The 16,992-nt window shown below is 55.6% G+C and overlaps 1 protein-coding gene across 3 annotated transcripts in view; it reads left to right on the forward strand.

Annotated features, from left to right (window-relative positions):
* Positions 1 to 16,992, forward strand: part of FBXO31 (F-box protein 31) — a 39,779-nt gene that overhangs the window by 1,798 nt on the left and 20,989 nt on the right. The window contains exons 2-3 of one of the 3 annotated variants that reach the window (XM_059151697.1): positions 10,159 to 10,230; positions 13,369 to 13,455. The exons of 1 other annotated variant lie outside the window; for it this stretch is intronic. In XM_059151697.1, coding sequence (XP_059007680.1) covers positions 10,159 to 10,230; positions 13,369 to 13,455 — 159 coding nt within the window. The remainder of the gene's footprint in view (positions 1 to 10,158; positions 10,231 to 13,368; positions 13,456 to 16,992) is intronic. One more of the 3 variants, XM_059151698.1, reaches the window with a different exon arrangement.

A 16,992-nucleotide genomic window follows, 5' to 3' on the forward strand; every position in this document is an offset into this window, starting at 1 on the left:
CTAGCTCAACTGTAGGACCAGAGACTCACAGAGACATTTGTGTAATCAAGGCTTGAAGGTGTGGTAGGGGTTAAAACTCACTGGTAGGGGCGCCTGGGTGGCTCAGTGGGTTGAGACACTGCCTTCAGCTCAGGTCATGATCCCAGGGTCCTGGGATCGAATTCCCACATCTGGCTCTCTGCTCAGCAGGGAGTCTACTTCCCCCTCTCTCTCTGCCTGCCTCTTTGCCTACTTGCGATCTCTGTCGAATAAATAAATAAAATTTCAACAAAAACCCACCCGCAACAAAACTCCCGGGGGTTAGAGTTCAGGCTGAATTCTCAGTGGCTAATGGGAGCGTACGAAGTCCTGATGAAGGTGTAGAAGGAAGCCGGGGGACAGATTCAGGACTGCAGGCCTGACCTTTGGGGCACTTCGCAGTTCCGTTTTCCTGGGGTAGGAGACAGTGTGACGTTAGAAGCAAGGTTTCCTGTCCACCACGGTGGCCAGGCAAGCTAGGAATATTTCCATTTTGAGAAATTAAAAAGGGAAGAAAGACAAAAATGATAAGACAGTCATATTTGTAGTCACCCCAATAAATGTTCATTCTTTCATTATATTTGTCTTTGATTCCTTTACCTTTTTAAATTTTTAACGCTTTTAGCTTTTTTATGTTTCTAAAGACTTTATTTAAATGAGAGAGAGCACTTGTGAGAGCGAGCTCAAGCAGAAGTGGGGGTAGAGGGAGGAGCAGACTGCCCTTGAGCCGGGACCCTGAGATCATGACCCGAGCCAAGGTCCCACGCTTCGCTGACTGAGCCCTCCAGGCGCCCCCTCTACCTTCTCATCAGCGCTGCCTTTCTGAGAAGCAGCCGGTGTCTGTGGGTTTAATTTAGTTGTGTGTGCGTATGCCTGTGTACGTCCCCAAATACAACATTTTGTCATGTGTGATTTTTAGAAATAACTCATGCTGTAAGTCTTGTGCATCTGCTTTTTTCCTTTGTGAACTTGTGTTTTTAAGTTCTTCCCATGTGAATGCATCTAAGTCTGGTTCAGTCTTTTTAAATGCCATGTGGTGGTTCGTCATTGGAAGGGACCACCCTTTTTCCTGCCCTTATTTTTATTTATGTGTTTGTTGTACTCCGGGAACAGTGCGCAGTGTCCCTGTCTGTTGGATGGGGGTCGTGGACATGCGGAAGCACGGCGGCTGGAGGGGAGGCGTGAGCCCTGCAGTTTGACTAGGTACTGCCGAGGTACTGGGAAGCTTACCCGCCTGACACGAGAGCATGACCAGATGAGTCACGAAAGGTGACACACACGTTTGGCATGCACGGTCTCATCACCAAGCAGCTGTCATTTCTGGTCCAGCTGCCCAAAGTGACCCCATTCATCCAGTAACTGCCCAAATCTCTCTACTCTGAACGACCCATCTTTAATTATTTCAGTTTGAATGTGTTCAATGACTGGGGAGGGAGCACATTTAAAAATATTACTGGCAGTTTCAGGGTACCTGGGTGGCTCAGTGGGATAAAAATATTACTGGCAGTTTGGGTTTTTCTTACTTGCTTATCCTTATTTTTTGTTCACTTTCTACCCTATGTGTGTGTTTGTTTGTTTTTCTTGCTAATTTGTTGGTTTTTTTCCACCTGGATACATTTCTGTTTAATATTTCAGGACATATCCTTAAAAGTCTATAGTGATAAGCTGGTTAACCTCATTTCAGATGACTTTCGTGAAAGTTACAGGTTTTTTTTTTTAGATTTTATTTATTTATTTGACAGACAGAGATCACAGGTAGGCAGACAGGCAGAGAGAGAGAGGAGGAAGCAGGCTTCCCGCTGAGCAGAGAGCCCGATGCGGGGCTCGATCCCAGGACCCTGGGATCATGACCTGAGCTGAAGGCAGAGGCTTAACCCACTGAGCCACCCAGGCGCCCCAGAAAGCTACAGTGTTAGTCAAACTTAGTGTTTTGGGCTTAAGTAATGATTTTCGTCAGAAAGTTAGGAAGCTGTTTGCTAGGTCTTTGACTTCACTAGTTTGTTCTGGTAGCCCCAGTTTCCAGCTTATCTGTGTCAAAAATTGGATGGCCGGCTGCCCCCTCTGGTATTCACAGATGTCTCATAGGCTTAGCCTCATTATTGTATGAGAACCGTCAGCTGTGGGACGGGTCTGGTCTCAGTTCTCTTAGCTCCTTCCTTCATCTTCCTGATCTAGACATGGGGTTAAGGTGAGTTGATACGGCCAAAGCCCCAGGTCCATTTAGGTAAAAACCAAAGCCCTCCCAGCCTTGGTGGGCAGGAGGCCGGATCTCAGGCTGGTTGAGGGGTGAGTTGGCCCCTCACGTGTCCTGGAGTGCAGCCTCTGGGTCTGGTCTAGCCCTGATGGGTATGGTGGCTCCATTTTTTAGTTTCTTGGGAGAAGGAGTGAGACTCATTAGTGGATTTGCTTGTTTACGTTCTTGCTTTCTGTCTTGTGATAATTGGATTTCCCAGGACTGAAAACAAGCCACAAAGTTGGGAAGTGGGAAAGAGAATAGCACACACCCGGGTTTTACTACTTCGAAGAATTTGGGGCCATGATTGACTTCCAGGGTGCAGACGATGCGTGTGTGTTTAAGGGCTGATCCTAAAACGACAGGATGAGTTTGGAGGCTGGGGGGTAGAGCTCGGAACTTAAAACCAGGTATAGCTGTGTTTATGATGTTTGGTTGAGAAGCTCACAATTTCCAGTGCCCTAGCAATGAATCAGTTATTTTTGTAGGACTTTGGCCTGTCCTGTCTGTTGCATACCGGAGTTGTTGGGTTAAATATTGTCTAGTGGCGTTTCTCTAGGGCGGTGAGAGGTGGCTGCTGAGCGTAGGGTCGGCTGAGTCTCCGGTCCTGGTTTCGGGGCAAGCTTCGGGGCAAGTGCTGGAGGACTAGGTGATACTTATCTCCCTACAGGAACCAACCCAAACCCAGCCCAGCCCCCAGGGCAGGCCCTGGCCAGTGTGAGGGTAAACACTTTTTTGATGCATCACTCCTTTGGCTGTGGGCCGCCTGCAGTTACTGGCGTGTGGGGCTATAAATAAGTCATCATTTCTCAGACTTCTGAGGGTAGAAGCCAAGTGCGTTATTTTATTTTGCCTTTGACCCTGACAAGGCTTTTTTGCGTTAATATCTCACATTTACTCGGTGAATTTTGAAGTCTACATTCAGACCGTAGTTCTAAATCAGAATATTCAAGCAGTAACAAAAGAAAATTAGAAACAAAGGGAATGCTCGCCTGTGTATCTTCTCCTTCCGTACTGAGCTTTAAGTATTCAGATGCAAGGATTTTATATTATTCAGCTCAGTTCCTGTCGATGTCTGGTTTTGAATTTATAATATATAATACTACATATTATATAGTATTATATATTATAATACATAATATATAATATATAACTTGGTCATTTCTGCTCTTGATGGTAAGTTTTTTTTTATACAGAACATTTGTATATAATATCTTGATTTGTTGTAAAGTGGGATTACATTCCATCATAATTAGGAATAATTCTTTTCCAAAAAAAAAGAATAATCTTTTTCTAATAATGTATGGTTTTTATGACAGAAATGGGGATTTTTAAAATTTATTTATTTATTTTTTAAAAAGATTTTATTTATTTATCAGAGAGAGAGCGAGCGAAAGCGAGCACAGGCAGACAGAGTGGAAGGCAGAGTCAGAGGGAGAAGCAGGCTCCCTGCGGAGCAAGGAGCCCGATGCGGGACTCGATCCCAGGACCCTGAGATCATGACCTGAGCCGAAGGCAGCGGCTTAACCAACTGAGCCACCCAGGCGTCCCAGAAATGGGGATTTAAAAACCAGTATTTAATTCTGTTTTTGCAAACAAAAGAAAATGTTTCTATTTTATATGATACGCTGATTCAAAAAAATAAAACATGTGGCTTTTGTTAAATACGACTGAAATTGGAGGGTTGTTTTGGGAAGAGGTAAACTGGGCAAGTTGTTCATTTTAAGTTTGGCTTTAGGGATTTCTAGGATTCCTCTAGAGCGGATCCTTGCTCGGCCCACTGGTTTTGGCGGTGGGGAGGGCGGGTTGGCAGGTGGATGAACAGACTGTCCAGGCAGTAGGGACACGGGTCTTACCCATGGGAAAGGGAAACCAGCCCGCCTGTCGCAGGATCTCAGAATTTGAGGGGGAAATCTTTGTGTTTTTCTTCTGCTTTGTCCTTTGGAAGGACGCCAGTTCTCTGTACTTAGGCATGTGGAATCTGTTGATCTGGTTTATAGAGAAACCTCTTCTTTTCCCTTAGCAAAGCAGGAAAGGGTGAAGCGCAGGGGTGCCTCACAGGGAGCATTTTTTCAGACTTCCTTTATTTCAGCCCTAAAAAAGTAAGCTAGAAGGTGAACCTGGTACGCAGAGAGCATCAAGTAAAGCTTTCCCCCGGCCATATTTAATCGGAAAGTGGTGCTTTGCCAAGAAGAATGGATTGGTTGTTAGAGGTCCAGGCACGGCCATTGTCACTGTTTTCCTGTGCTTATAAGAGGATTACGTAATGCACTGAGGCTCTCGGTTTGTCTTTCTGGCTGCAAAGGGCATGTGAAGACAAGGTTGTCTTTGGGACTTTGGAGAGAACAAGTGTCCTCTCCAGAACGAAGGCCCTTTCCGGAGATGGGCAGGGTTTGGAACACATGAGTCAGCAGCCTTTGCCAGCGATGCCCTCGGTGTCCACCCGGTGGCGATGGAGAGGCTGCTACACCCGACCCGGCCAGGCGGGTGGAGTTTTAGTGGAGGAGCAGGGACCTGTCTTGGAAACAGCAGACCGTGTCCAGGGGGAGATTGTGGCAGAGTCAGGCTCACAGGCTTCTCTCCTGGTCTCATACATGGGCAGTGGGACAGTGGGTGTGCAGCCAGGAAGGGTGGGTATCTCAGGGTGACAGGGGCCTTAGTAGGCATGGGTCTCCCCTAGCCAGCAGGTGCATGTCACGAGAGCTGGACTGCCGTCAGAGTCGTCTCGCTGCAGGAGTGCGGCTTCTCACAGTGTCCGTTGGCACAGGGACTGTTTATCTTTACGTGGCCTGGACTCGTTGGGAACGAGTCATGCTGATCTTGTAGGCGGTTTCCGCCGTCCTGGGGGACTGTTTGTTCTGCCTCCCAAGTGTTCCCGGTGTTTATCTGGAGACACCTGTGGGCTGTGTCCAGATTTTGAGTTTTACAGTCTTGCCTCCTAAGAAGGGGTGGCTGCAGAGTGTTTTTCCAGATCTCCTACATTATTTAAAAAAACAAAAATTTCATCCAGTTACAGTACTAGCTAAGTAGAGCGGTTGAGCTCTGTGGGTGGAGGGGCGTCCTAGGGTGCTGGCCCCGACAGCTGTGCTGGAAGCCTGGGCCTGGTTGCCAGACCCCTGTCCCGCCTGGTGGAGGGCCCCTCTCCCCCAGCCCCCAGCCCTGCCTTTGACTTCTTGTTCATCCTCCGAAGTAGAAGTGTGAACCCTATTTTACTAAGGAGTATAATTATCCCCTGGTTTAGTGCAAACAGAGTTTTACTTAGAGCACAGCAGGTGGCGGGGAGGTGCACCCCACTGCCCTCCTCCCTGGCTCCGTGCTGCTTGCCCGGCACCACGTCTGGCTCACCGTCTCCGTTCCTCCGGCCTCAGACATACCCAGTGGGGCAGCGGCCTCTTTGGACCCCCGCGCCCCCACATTTCCTGGTATAGCGCTGCCTGCGTGGCAACCTCTGTCCATACCTGAGACCCTTCTTGTGGACTCCTGTCTGTGCCACCCAGCTCCCCGCAGTGCTGGGGGAGAACCTCCCTTTCCAGATGGATCTTGTCTGCCCACAGACTCGCAGCAGGTCGTGTCTTAGTGCCGCACCCGTCCGGCGTGGCGGGGAGCCCCCCTCAGTGGCGGTGACCAGGGGACTGGGACTAGGTCCCCGCTGTGGCGGCCTCCCGGGACGACTCAGGGCCCCGAGGCACAGCGCCCGCTCTGTCAGTCACACTCTGCTCTGCGCACACATCCCAGCCCCCGCCGCGGCTGCCTCTGCCTCTCCACCTTCTCGGGGGGAAGGAGCCTCGGGAGCCAGAGCCGGATCTGCCGGGTTCACCCGCGGGGGGCGGGAGGGGAGCGAGCCCACTCCCACCCGCAGACTCTGAGCAGACTCGGCATGTTCAGGAATGCGCCGTGGGGCCGGGGAGTTGCTGGTCTGCCCCCCCCCCCCCCCCCCGGGCCTGAGGTCACAGGGCCAGAGGTCACACGAGGCTGCCGGATGTGTTGATGTGTTGATCCTACTCTGCCCAAGTACTCGGCTGTTCTCCCTCCTGGCAAAACATTTTTCAGATAGCTCTTCGGAAATTTTCCGATTGGAATGTTTGAAGTGACAGTTTAATTTTTTGTTATGGTAACACATACATAAGCAACAGCGGCTGTTCGGACCGTTGTTAAGCGCAGGGCCCCGATGGTCCGCTGTTTGGTAGGTTCACCTGGACCCTGGCCCGCCCCCCTCGCTCGCTGGTCCTGCACACCTCGGCTCCGGCCCTCACACACCTGCTCCCTGCCTCCCCCCACACCCGCTGTCCCGGCTGTCTCTGGTGCCCCATACCCTGATTTTTCCCTGAGCGCGATGTCCCCACGGTTCATGCCTACTGCGGCGGATGACGGATTTTACTGCCTTTTTTGGGCTGCGTAACAGTCCATCGGGTGGGTGGACCACGGGGTTTGGTGTGCTTAGCTGCCCGTGGACGCTTCCACCTCTTGGATGTTGTGAGGTCCTGCTGCGAGCCGGGGCGCAGCCGTATCTGAGCCCCCGCTCTCAGTTCTTGGGGGCTGGACCCAGAAGCAGAATGGTAGCTGGATCCCTGTTCTGCACAGCACGGCTGGTTCATTTTGTAAATCCCCCAAGTCTGGCTGACCCATGCTTCTCTCTCCCCAGATTTTTGTTGTGTTTTGTTTTTGCTGTCTTCGGAGTAAATATTTCCAGAAAAGAATTGCTTAAGCTCCTTTATATAATAGACTAGCAAGGACTATTTTTTTTTTTTTTAAATAAGTTTTTATTTACGTAATCTCTGCGCCCAGGACCCTGAGCTGAGGAGGCCTGCTCCACTGAGTGAGCTGGCCGGACGCCCTGTCAGGGGAACTTTTTGAACCGACAGCCTGGAACACCAAATCCAGCGTTGGCTTGAGAAGTGCCTGTAGGCAGCGTGGTGGCATGCCCGCTGGCGGTCAGCGGGGACAGAACCTGTGTCAAAGGGCAAAGTTCACACTTGTTGTTTTTCTGGAAGGAGACACGCTGCTGGTGAGTACCCGGGCCTTCCAGCTATTTTAAGGACCGGCTCCCTTGATGACTTATGGGAACGTGGATAGAACTATCAGAGGATTGTTCTGGTGGTGTTCTGAGTCCCTCTTTAAAAAACAAAAGTTTTCCCGGCAAGTGGAAAATAGCAGACAATTCTTGTAGGAACGGTTGGGTCAGAGTGACATTTGTGGATTTAGTCTAACTTTTCGGGAACATTAAGAAGAACCCACTGAGGACCGCTCTGTTAGCACCGCAGCCTAGTTTTGCTTTCCTTCTGGTTGTTGGAGGTGTTTGTGGTTCCCTTATCTGCTTGTGCAGCTTTAGTTCCCGTGCCGCATGAACAATACCATTTCTTGACACGTGCAGAAATTTATTTATTTATTTATTTATTTATTTGAGAGAGAGAGCAGGAGCAGGGGGAGAAGCAGAGGGAGGGGAGAAGCAGGCTCCTCCCTGAACAGGGAGTCCCATGCCGGGCTCCATGCTGGGACCCTGGGATCATGACCTGAGCCAAAGGCAAACGTTCCACCAGGTGCCCCGTGTGCAGGAATTTATGATGAGGCGGCAGTCCTGGGTACACCCTCACAGCCATTCAGAAGCATCGTTCCTGTCAGGTTGGAGTGTGGTTGGAGTCTGATTCAGAAATCGTAAGCCAGGTCACCAGTCTTCACCGCCTGGGCCCAGAGATGTGCCCAAGCACCAAGAGCAGTGCCTCACGGGCCTGGCCGTGGGCCTCAGGTGCCGTCAGCCACGGGAGCACACCCAAGTGCGTTTTCAGGGCTCTGACCCGTATCTGACCGTTTGCACCGAGAGTTACGGTGTCTTGCCTGCAGCACTACACACATGACAGGAGAAGGCCCCTGCCCCCTGCAGCCACCCCCTTCGTCACTGAGGCAGTAAGAGACCCGTGGGTATCTGTTCCGGGCAGCACCAGAGGCCCCTGGAGCCGAGAAAGGGCGCTGTCCGTTCAGAACCCCCCCACCCCCCACCCCCGGGAAGCAAACCCGGCAAACCCGGCGGGCGTGGATCTTGTTATGCAGTAACAGGTTTGAAGTGCTTCCTTTGCACAGGAGAAAGCGAGTGGCTATGGGGAGCCCAAGTGGTGGCCCCGCCCAGGTTTTCTGGGGGAGCCACCTGGTCGCCACGGGCAGCACGGAGCCAGCGGCAGGCGGTGAAGAGAGCTGACGGAGAGCAGAGCGCTTCTCAGTGAGAGTGGGGTAGACCGGCTCTTCCGGTGTGCTCTGCTGACCAGGGCGAGAGTGGCCCGTTCAGCTGGTCCACGGGAGGAGCAGGACTTGGGACAAGCTGTGGTTTCTCATGCTGGGGACCCCTTGGACGGGGGTGTTGCTGTGTCCGTGCCCCAGGCGCACGGACGGCGTATTCCTCTGCACGTGCTCTCAGGTTCCTCCACTTGCATTGTCCTGCGGGAGGGCGTCCACGTTCTTGGCAGCAGGATGAAACGCATCCTTTTTATCTTTTTGCCTGATCGTGAGCAAGGCGGTGATTTACATATTAGGAGTCTTCAACTTCACGTCTCCCTGCCTCATGACGAGGCTCCCTGGGAGGCCTGCGGGGAGAGACTTGGCCGAGTAGCTCCCTCGCCCCAAATACCTTCTGCCCTCTGTGCCTCTGGAGCTTGGCCTCCAGTACTGCTGGACTCCGTCAGCGTGTAGATGCGCTCGGGCTGATAACATCCACATAGGCACCATCCGGAGTGACATCATGAGGGGACAGCCCTCGGCCACTACTAGCCACGCTGCATGAACCCACGGTTCAGACAGACCACTGAGCTTTCCGCCTTGCCCAGCCTTGGCGGCCCTTCCTGGGACGGGCGGTGGCTGTGCGCGAGGCCCCGGCTGGGCCCCAGCACCCCGGATGAGCATCGAGTCCTGGTGGGGAGTGTGTGAGGCTTGGGCAGTGGGGCTGCTGAGCATGCTTCCCGCCCCCGCTCTGCTCACCTGTGAGCGGTGTCCCATCGGGGCTTTGCTCTGGGTCCCGCACCACGACCTCTGCTGCTTTGTGCAGTCCCGGGCCTCTCTGTGCGTGTGTTCTCCTCGCTGGCGTGGACGAGGCGGTGGCAGTGCTCAGGCCTGCCAACCAGGTCGGATACAGGGGTGCCTGGTCTGCGCAGAGGCTGGTGGTACCAGGCGGGCTGGTCGCTGTCAGCGCTTGGCCCCCTGGCAGTTCTGGATTCGTGGTGATGAGCACCGTGTGGTGCTTTCCTTGCAAACCCTCGCTGGGACCCGACCCAAAGGATCCGAGGTCTCAGCTGGGAAGCTGAGGTGGGTGACTTGGGAAAGTGGGGTGGGGTAGGGACAGGAGGAGGAAGCAGGAAGGCACCGTCAGCTAGGCGAGGCTGGGGAGGCCGGGAGGGCATCCAGGGCCTCCGTCGCGGGTTGAGGTCGGGGGCTGGTGCCGAAGGGATGTGGTGCAGCCTCCTCCTTCAGGCCTCCATCCGGCCTCTCGCCCCGGGCTCCCCTCACAGGCCCGCGGCTTTGTGTAATAGAGCCGGTGGCACGGGGAGCCGCAGTGCAGGTTTGGGGGCCTTCGTGGGACCCTGACACCAAGGACAGTCTCATTGCCACGGCAGTGTGCTGTTCGCAGACCCCCGAGTCTGTGCCATACGCTTCATGAGCTGGGGATTGTGTGATTTGGGGTTTGTGCATTTAAGCTTCTGGAGGTTCTTGGGATAGTGTGGATTGTTGCTTTGTCCAGTGTGGTCTAAACACAGGATGAGGGCCTCGCTGGCGAGTGTGGGTGCAGCGGCGAGGGACGGACTCCGGCGTGGAAGACAGGACCAAGGCTTTGGCATGCACCTTCCCTCCCCGCCCCCAGCCTGTCTGTCTCTCTGTGGCCTCGTGACTTCTGGCCTGTGATCTCCAGCACATGTTTCTTGTTGCAGAGTATGGCGTTTGCGAGAACCTGCGGAAGCTGGACATCACGGGCGTGTCTTGTAGAGACGTCTATGCCAAGCGTAAGTGAATCTGTTGCCCACCATAGCCCCCTTCGCTCCAGAGGCAGACGTAGAGTGAGCACCCACGACAGGAGTGCGGAGAATGTGACCCACAGTTCCCTCTTGGACGACGGCGCTGGGAGCAGCAGCCCTCCTACGAGGGGCTCTTCCTGCCTCTCCGGGGGTGTCTCGTCCTTGTTTTCAGCCCGTCACATACAGTGGTGTCTTCTGTTGGGTGTGGAGAAGCGTTGGGTCTGAGAAACTGGCTGCACTCGGGCCAGACAAGCCTGGGGAGCTCCAGAGGTTCCCTTTCCTGCATCCTGGGCCCGCAGCCCGAGGGGCACGTGGACAGCAGCTTCACTGGGAAGTGTGGCCCCTTCTGTAGGCGTCGTCGGCCACCTGCCTGCAGCCCCACGTCAGGCTCCGCCTTCTGGGGCTCCATCTACAGGCGGCCTCCCAGCCCCATGTTGAACACTCCGGTCCTCATTTCCTGTTCTCTGCTCGCTGGCTTTTCCGGGCTCACCAGGGACACGCCCCGAGTGCTCTGACTCCCCCAGCCCCACATGTCTTCCCTCAGTGCCCCTTAGCGTGAGGCTCTGAAGATCTGTTCACACAGACACTGCCCAGGAGCTGTGGCCCGGCACCAACCTGCAGGGAGCAGCCGGTGGGTTCACCCCTGGGCGGCGGTCTCATGCGGTGTTAGCTCCCCGGGGCTGGGGATCAAAGGACAGAGTCCGAGATGATGGGGACCATCTTTGGCTAAAGTTGACTGTTCACTGCCCTGAAAGGACCTTAAGGGGACGCCTGGTGGCTCAGTCAGTCAAGCGTCTGCCTTCCGCTCAGGTCATGATCTTGGGGTCCTGGGATCGAGCCTTGCATTGGGCTCCCTGCTCAGTGGGGAGCCTGCTTCTCTCTCCGTTCATGCTTGCTCTCTCTAAATAAAATTTAAAGAAATAAAAAGGACCTTCAAGTTTCATTTTAAAAGAGTCTTGATAGATTTGGGTTTTCATATCTTTGGAAATGTATCCATTGAAAGCAGAGCAGGTGCTGCCCCTTCCCAGATGCCTCATGGGGAGCAGCGGCCGCCGTCTGACTCAGGACTGAGACAGAAGCGGGTCTCTGAGAGCCGCCGCAGTGCTGGCAGCCCCCCCAGGGTCTGCGGCGCCAGCCACTGCCTCTCTCCGTGTCCCTGTTCTTGGTGGATCTGTCACTCAGGCTCTCCCTGAGATGTCCCCCCTTCTGTGGCTGTCGGGGAGCGCGGGGTTTCCACGTAGGGCTGGCTCTGTGGGGGACGCGGGCCGTGCTCCCTCCTTGGATGTGGCCGGTTTTGCCCCGTCCGAGGCTTCCCTCCGCACCGTGATCCATGGCAGCTTGGGGCGTGCGGTGGTTGGTGTTCTGAGGGGAGCACTCCTGTCAGCGGGCTGGAGGTTCTTCATGGACCTTCCTCAGGGGAGCTGGTGCGCTCACGACTTGCAGAGCTCGTGGGGGCTCCGCTGTGATGTCTGACCCACCACCTGCCTCTGGGAGCCCTCTGCCTGGCCACGCCCGGTACCCCGCTTTTCCCTGCCTTCCTGAGGCCTGGGCTTCGTCCTGCCCCAGCTGCCCCGCCCAGCTCGAAGTTGCCTCCTGAGCCCTGTCCTTGGGCTTGGCCCCAGTGCGAGGCTGACAGCTCGGGACCTGCCAGCTCCTCCTCCCCTGTGCTCGCTCAGACTGGCTTCTTCTCTTGCTTCTGTTCCACATTCCACCAGCGCAGGAAGACACGTCTTTGGGGACACGGGTCTGGGGGCCCTAGTGGTCATGTGTCCTGATAGCCCGAGCCCTTCCTGTCTTTCCATCTCCGCAGCCGGGCCGCTCCTGCTCCGCATCCCGCAAAGCCTAGAGTCCAGAGGCAGAAAGCCAGCTCTGCGCCCGCTTCCCGCCCTCCATGCCATGGGCGCCCACATGGCCTTGGCTCCAGCCTTGGTTCCTCCGTGGCTGCCCAGAACTCAGCTCTTAAATCCGGCCAGAGCATGGAGTTGCAGGGACTTGAAGTGGCTGTCAGCCTTGGTGTTGGAGCAGGACCCGGTTCCGCCCACAACAGTCTCTGTGTGCGCACATGAAACTGCTGTCCTGGCTTTCCTGGATGGTCAGCTGGCTTCAGGGTTTTATGACTGGACTGCCTGAGTTCGTTAGGTTTGGGATATCAGATTGGGTTGGATGTTGGACGATATCACCTGAAAGGCACTTCAAGGCAGAGTTCTCTGCAGGAGCTTAGGAGTTACCATTCCAAACGGCACCTGGACGAAGGCGGGTGCGGACACCTGCCCGGTGTGGGGGCAGATGTGGGAATAAGGCCCCCACGGAGCTCAGCTCGGTTATGCTGCCTTGTGGAGCACAGCTGGGCAGTAGCCGTGAGCAGCAGGTGGTGTGGCCGGGCGTAAGCTGGGGGTGGGCGAGGGGAGCCAGCTCGCCTGCACATCTGGATGGCTAGGGACATGGACAGGTGCAGGACGGCATCTGGAGATTTCTTTTCATTGCTGATTCTTGACCCCTTAAAAACGGTTTCAAGATCCAGGGAATGATGACCCTTTTCAGTGTCTGGAAGTGTTGATTCTGCCCTGGTCAGAGCCAGCTTCAGTTTTGATGCTCATGATGCGAGAACTGTGTTTCTGTGTTTGTTCTGAACGCCTTACCAAGGAGAAAATTGCTTAGCCTCTGGAACGGGTGGTGGAAGAAAGTCAGGGTTGGTTCCTGGCATAGATGGGTTCAGGGGGGAGGGGCCTGAGCTAGGAAACATCACCCCTAGAAATAAAACCAACGCCGAGAAGTCAAGGGGAAAGCCAGGCGTGCACCCGGCGAGGGAGAGATCGGAGTCAGATACAAGGGTTCCCCCCAAACATCCCCTGGCCACAGCCTTGGCTTCCCACCTCCGTGTGCTCCCTTGATCTGTGGCGGCAGAGAGAGGAGCGTCCCGGGCTAGCCCACCTTCGTGAGTTTCTGGTGTGGCTCCACTGGTTAAAGGAAGGTAGGTCACCCCTGGCGAACACTTGCACCCTGAGGTTCTGGGGCTGAGTGTGCAGTGGGAGATGTCCTTCGTCAGTGAGGGAGCGTGTCGAGTCACTGAAACAGACCGTCCGGGAAGCAGACCATCTTTACCCTCTCCCTGCTGTGTCTGTTCAGGTATAAACCCTCGCGTGAAGTCGGGACGTTTCATGAAAATTCTTCCCGATTACGAGCACATGGAATACAGAGATGTTTACACCTGCCGTACGTACCTGCTGCTGGCTTTGGCTTTGCGGGCGCGCACGGCCGAGAAGCTGCATGGAGAGGGACCTCTAACTCCGGGCACGAGGACTGCTTGGGTGTTAAAAGCGAGCTGCCCTCCTTGGCTTCTGCTGTTTTCTTACCTTTGCTGTTTTCTGTGGCTTGGCCACAGCTGAGGCCACGCCTGAGCCGTGGCCCTGGGTCGGCTGCACACGTGGGCCGGGATTCCGCGGCAGCTTTGGGGTTCTTGGGTAGTACCAGCAAGACCACTCCGTTGGTGCACATTTTAGTATTTATTGTTTGTGGGGCTGAGAGGACAAGGTAGAAGCCTTAAAACACTTGTGCTCCAAAGTGAAGTGTATGCGGTTGGCTTCTGGATTTCGTTAGTCACATTGTAACAGCATATGTGAATTAGAAAAAACACTGGGCAGAAGTGAGCAGAAGCACTTGATTATTTAGAACCTGATTCCCCTCTCCATGGGTGTTACTTGAGTCTGGAACTTTCCCTGAGCCGTACCGCACACATGTCCACGCTCTTAGGTTGCGCTGAGGCGGAGAGTGGGTATCTGTTGTCACGAAGACATCGCACATGCCTGCTTGTGCTAAGAGGGGTGGTTCTGTTCCTGGAAGCACACGGCCCATTCCCGCGTTCCTCCCACCCCCTGAACCCTCCACGTGTGTCGCCTGCCTGGAGCAGACCCGCTGCTCAGTCTCATAGACACACAATTTCTATCAAAACCTGTGGGAGCAGAGGAAACCGAGTTGCGCACGAGATCTCTCCTAACCCCCGTCTGATGGTGGACACACAGCCGAGGCGTGTTTGCTGGTCCTTTGGAGACCATCCCGGTGCCAGGGCCCCGGTTAGCCTGCTTCGGGGGGCGCAAGGGTGGGGCACAGCTCCTGACCACGCCCACCCTGCTCGGGTCATCAGGCCCAGAGCTGAACGGGGTGGAGGCGGGTGACCAGGGGCCTCATCGGGAGCGTGTCCAAGCGGTGTGGGAGCTGGCTGGGCTGTCGGGGGCTGGGAGGCACGAGTCCGGGCGGCTGGGGCTGGGGCCGGGAGGCACAGTCCGGTCCTTGCTGAGCGCTCTGGGAGGTCGCCTCCCGCACGTTCCGTCCTGTGCTGACCCACCCTCCCTGTGAGCACTGGTGAGCACGGTGCCTCATTCAGCCCAGCCTTCCAGAACTGTCCGCACTGCCTGGCGTGGGAGGACCTCGGGGCCTGGCACCGTTGTTTCCCACGCCCACTTGCCCTGTTCCTGGAGCTCCTGAGAACCCCTGTGCCCTGGTCCCCTGGTCTCTGCTGACCAGAGGCACGGCAGCCTCAAGCGGATGACGGTGTCCGGGGAGAGGCAGGCTGGCCCGTCTAAAGCGAACCTCCGAGGAGCTGTGTGGCCCCATGGGAGCTTCGGCGGCTCACTTCTGCGTACTTGGTCAGGCCGCATGCTGTCGGCTGACAGTCTGGCTCGTCCATGTCTTTGAGGGCGCGGCAGCATCTCGCGGGGAACGCGTCGTGCTCACGGCGTAGCGAACATGTGTCCTCGTGCGTGAACTGAGAGCGGCTATCTGTGACCACGGGGCTCTGGGTTTTGAGGTTCCCGCCTAGAGCTCTGGCGCTGCTGCAGGTAGCTCCGGGGGTTCGGTGGAACATCACGCACCCCGCGGTGGAGAGATGGAGAGGCCACGTTTAATGCTTGGGCGCAGGTGACAGGGTGTTAGGCTGCACAGGGAGAGTCTGACTGGAAGGCTCCAGAGTCCAGTGGGCTGGGGGTGGGGGGGCCAGGAACGCACCAGGGGTGTGAGGAAGGGGGAGACCCCTGGGAAATCTGGAAACAGGAAGGTGCCTGTGGAGGGGGCAGGGGCCCTGGCAGGAAGTGCAGCTGGGGACGGAGCCCACCTGCCCATCACCGGGCCGAATCCTGGAGCCCGTGGGCTCGTCTTCCTGCTCCTGCTCTGGATTTCGATTCTGGTCCTGCAGCTTGACTCGGTTCCGGTATTAGTTCCGTGGGCTTTTCCACCGACGGTGTCACGTCGACTGCAGATGGCAAAGGATTTACTACTTTGTTTCCAGTCTGGATGCCTGTTACTGCTTTTTCTGAGCCGTTGCTCAGGCCAGGACCTCCAGCATTGTGTAGGCTACAAGGGGCGAGAGGGGGCACCCCTGCCTTGTTCCAGCCTCAGACGGCAAGCTCTCGGCTTTCCCCGCTGCGCGTGACATTCGCTGGGGGTTTCTCACCTGTGGCCTTGTCCCGTGGAGGCACAGCCCTTCTCGACCCTTTTGTGGAGCGCTTCTGTCCTAAGTAGATACTGGATTTTTTCAGATGCTCTCCCTGCATCTGTCGAGGACGTACGATTTTTGTTCTTGATTTTGTTAAGGTGCTGTCAACTGCTTGGATTTCTGGACGTTGAACCATTTTTTAATCCCGGGATAAACCACAGCTGATGACGGTCAGTGACCCTTGGAATGGACTGTTGAGTGGGATCTGCTTGTGTTTGGTTGAGGATTTTTGTATCCACGTTTATCAGGAGACGGGCCTGCAGGTCTTTGTCCTTGTGGCCTCCTAGTTTCGGTACCAGGGTCGTTCTGGCCTGATGAGCTTGGACATCTGCTCTAATTTTGTCTCTAGGATGATTTTGTGGACCATAGTGATGTGCGGGAACCTGTCACCCAGAAGCCCAGCTCCCCAGCCTCAGATGTGGTGGTTCAGGCACGAGTGAGGGCCGTGCTGGCGGGGGGCCGGCTGTCTGCCTGCAGGCCACGGGGGAAGAGAGCCAGCTCCCCGCCCACGCCATGCCGAGGACAGCAAGATCATTTGGGTTTGGTGTTGTCTCCTGTGCCAGGAGTTTTCCGCTTGCCTACTCTATGGCCTTCCTGCTGGTAGATGAGCGTTCACTGGCACTGACCAGGAAGGGCTGTCTTCCCGCCAGCGCTTGAGCGGGGAGGTCCCTTAGCCAGCTCAGATGGTTCCCCCACTTTGGGGAACGGAGGGTGGTGTCCTAGAGCTGGGAAGGTTTTTCTGAGTATGGCCACACTGACCTTGGGGACTGGTGGTTGGAACAGCCTGCCAGCTGCCTTGTTTGGAAGAAACACAAATTATTCTGAAAGGCCTGCGTCCTGCCTTGTGGGGTGGAGCAGCGCATTTCTGCTGTTGTCACGGGTAACGGGGTTTTCCTGTGTTCAGGCTGTCTCCGCCCATGAACTGAAGTTCCGGGGCGTCCTAAAGCACATGACAGTAAAGTATCTGAAGGGCCTAACACAGTCGCCTCCACATCTCGGGTCTCCTGCCCAGTCTCTGTAATTGGACCCCTGGTCAGCGGCTGTTTGGAGACGTTGCAGGGAGGGCTCTGTGAGCTGGGGGTCTTCCTCTGGGTCTGGGGAGTGCCTTGTGCCAGGACATCTCAGCCAGCCCTCCCCCCACCCCCCGCAGCCTCATGCAGGGCCAGGCAGAGGGTCCAGGGGGAGCGTGAGGGAGAGTGCATGGACACGTGCACTCCGCTCGTCTCGTTCAGGGGTTGGCTTTCCCAGCAGGGCCTCGGGCA

This window comes from Mustela lutreola, chromosome 16 (genome assembly GCF_030435805.1).
Source record: "Mustela lutreola isolate mMusLut2 chromosome 16, mMusLut2.pri, whole genome shotgun sequence".
Classification (NCBI taxonomy): domain Eukaryota; kingdom Metazoa; phylum Chordata; class Mammalia; order Carnivora; family Mustelidae; genus Mustela; species Mustela lutreola.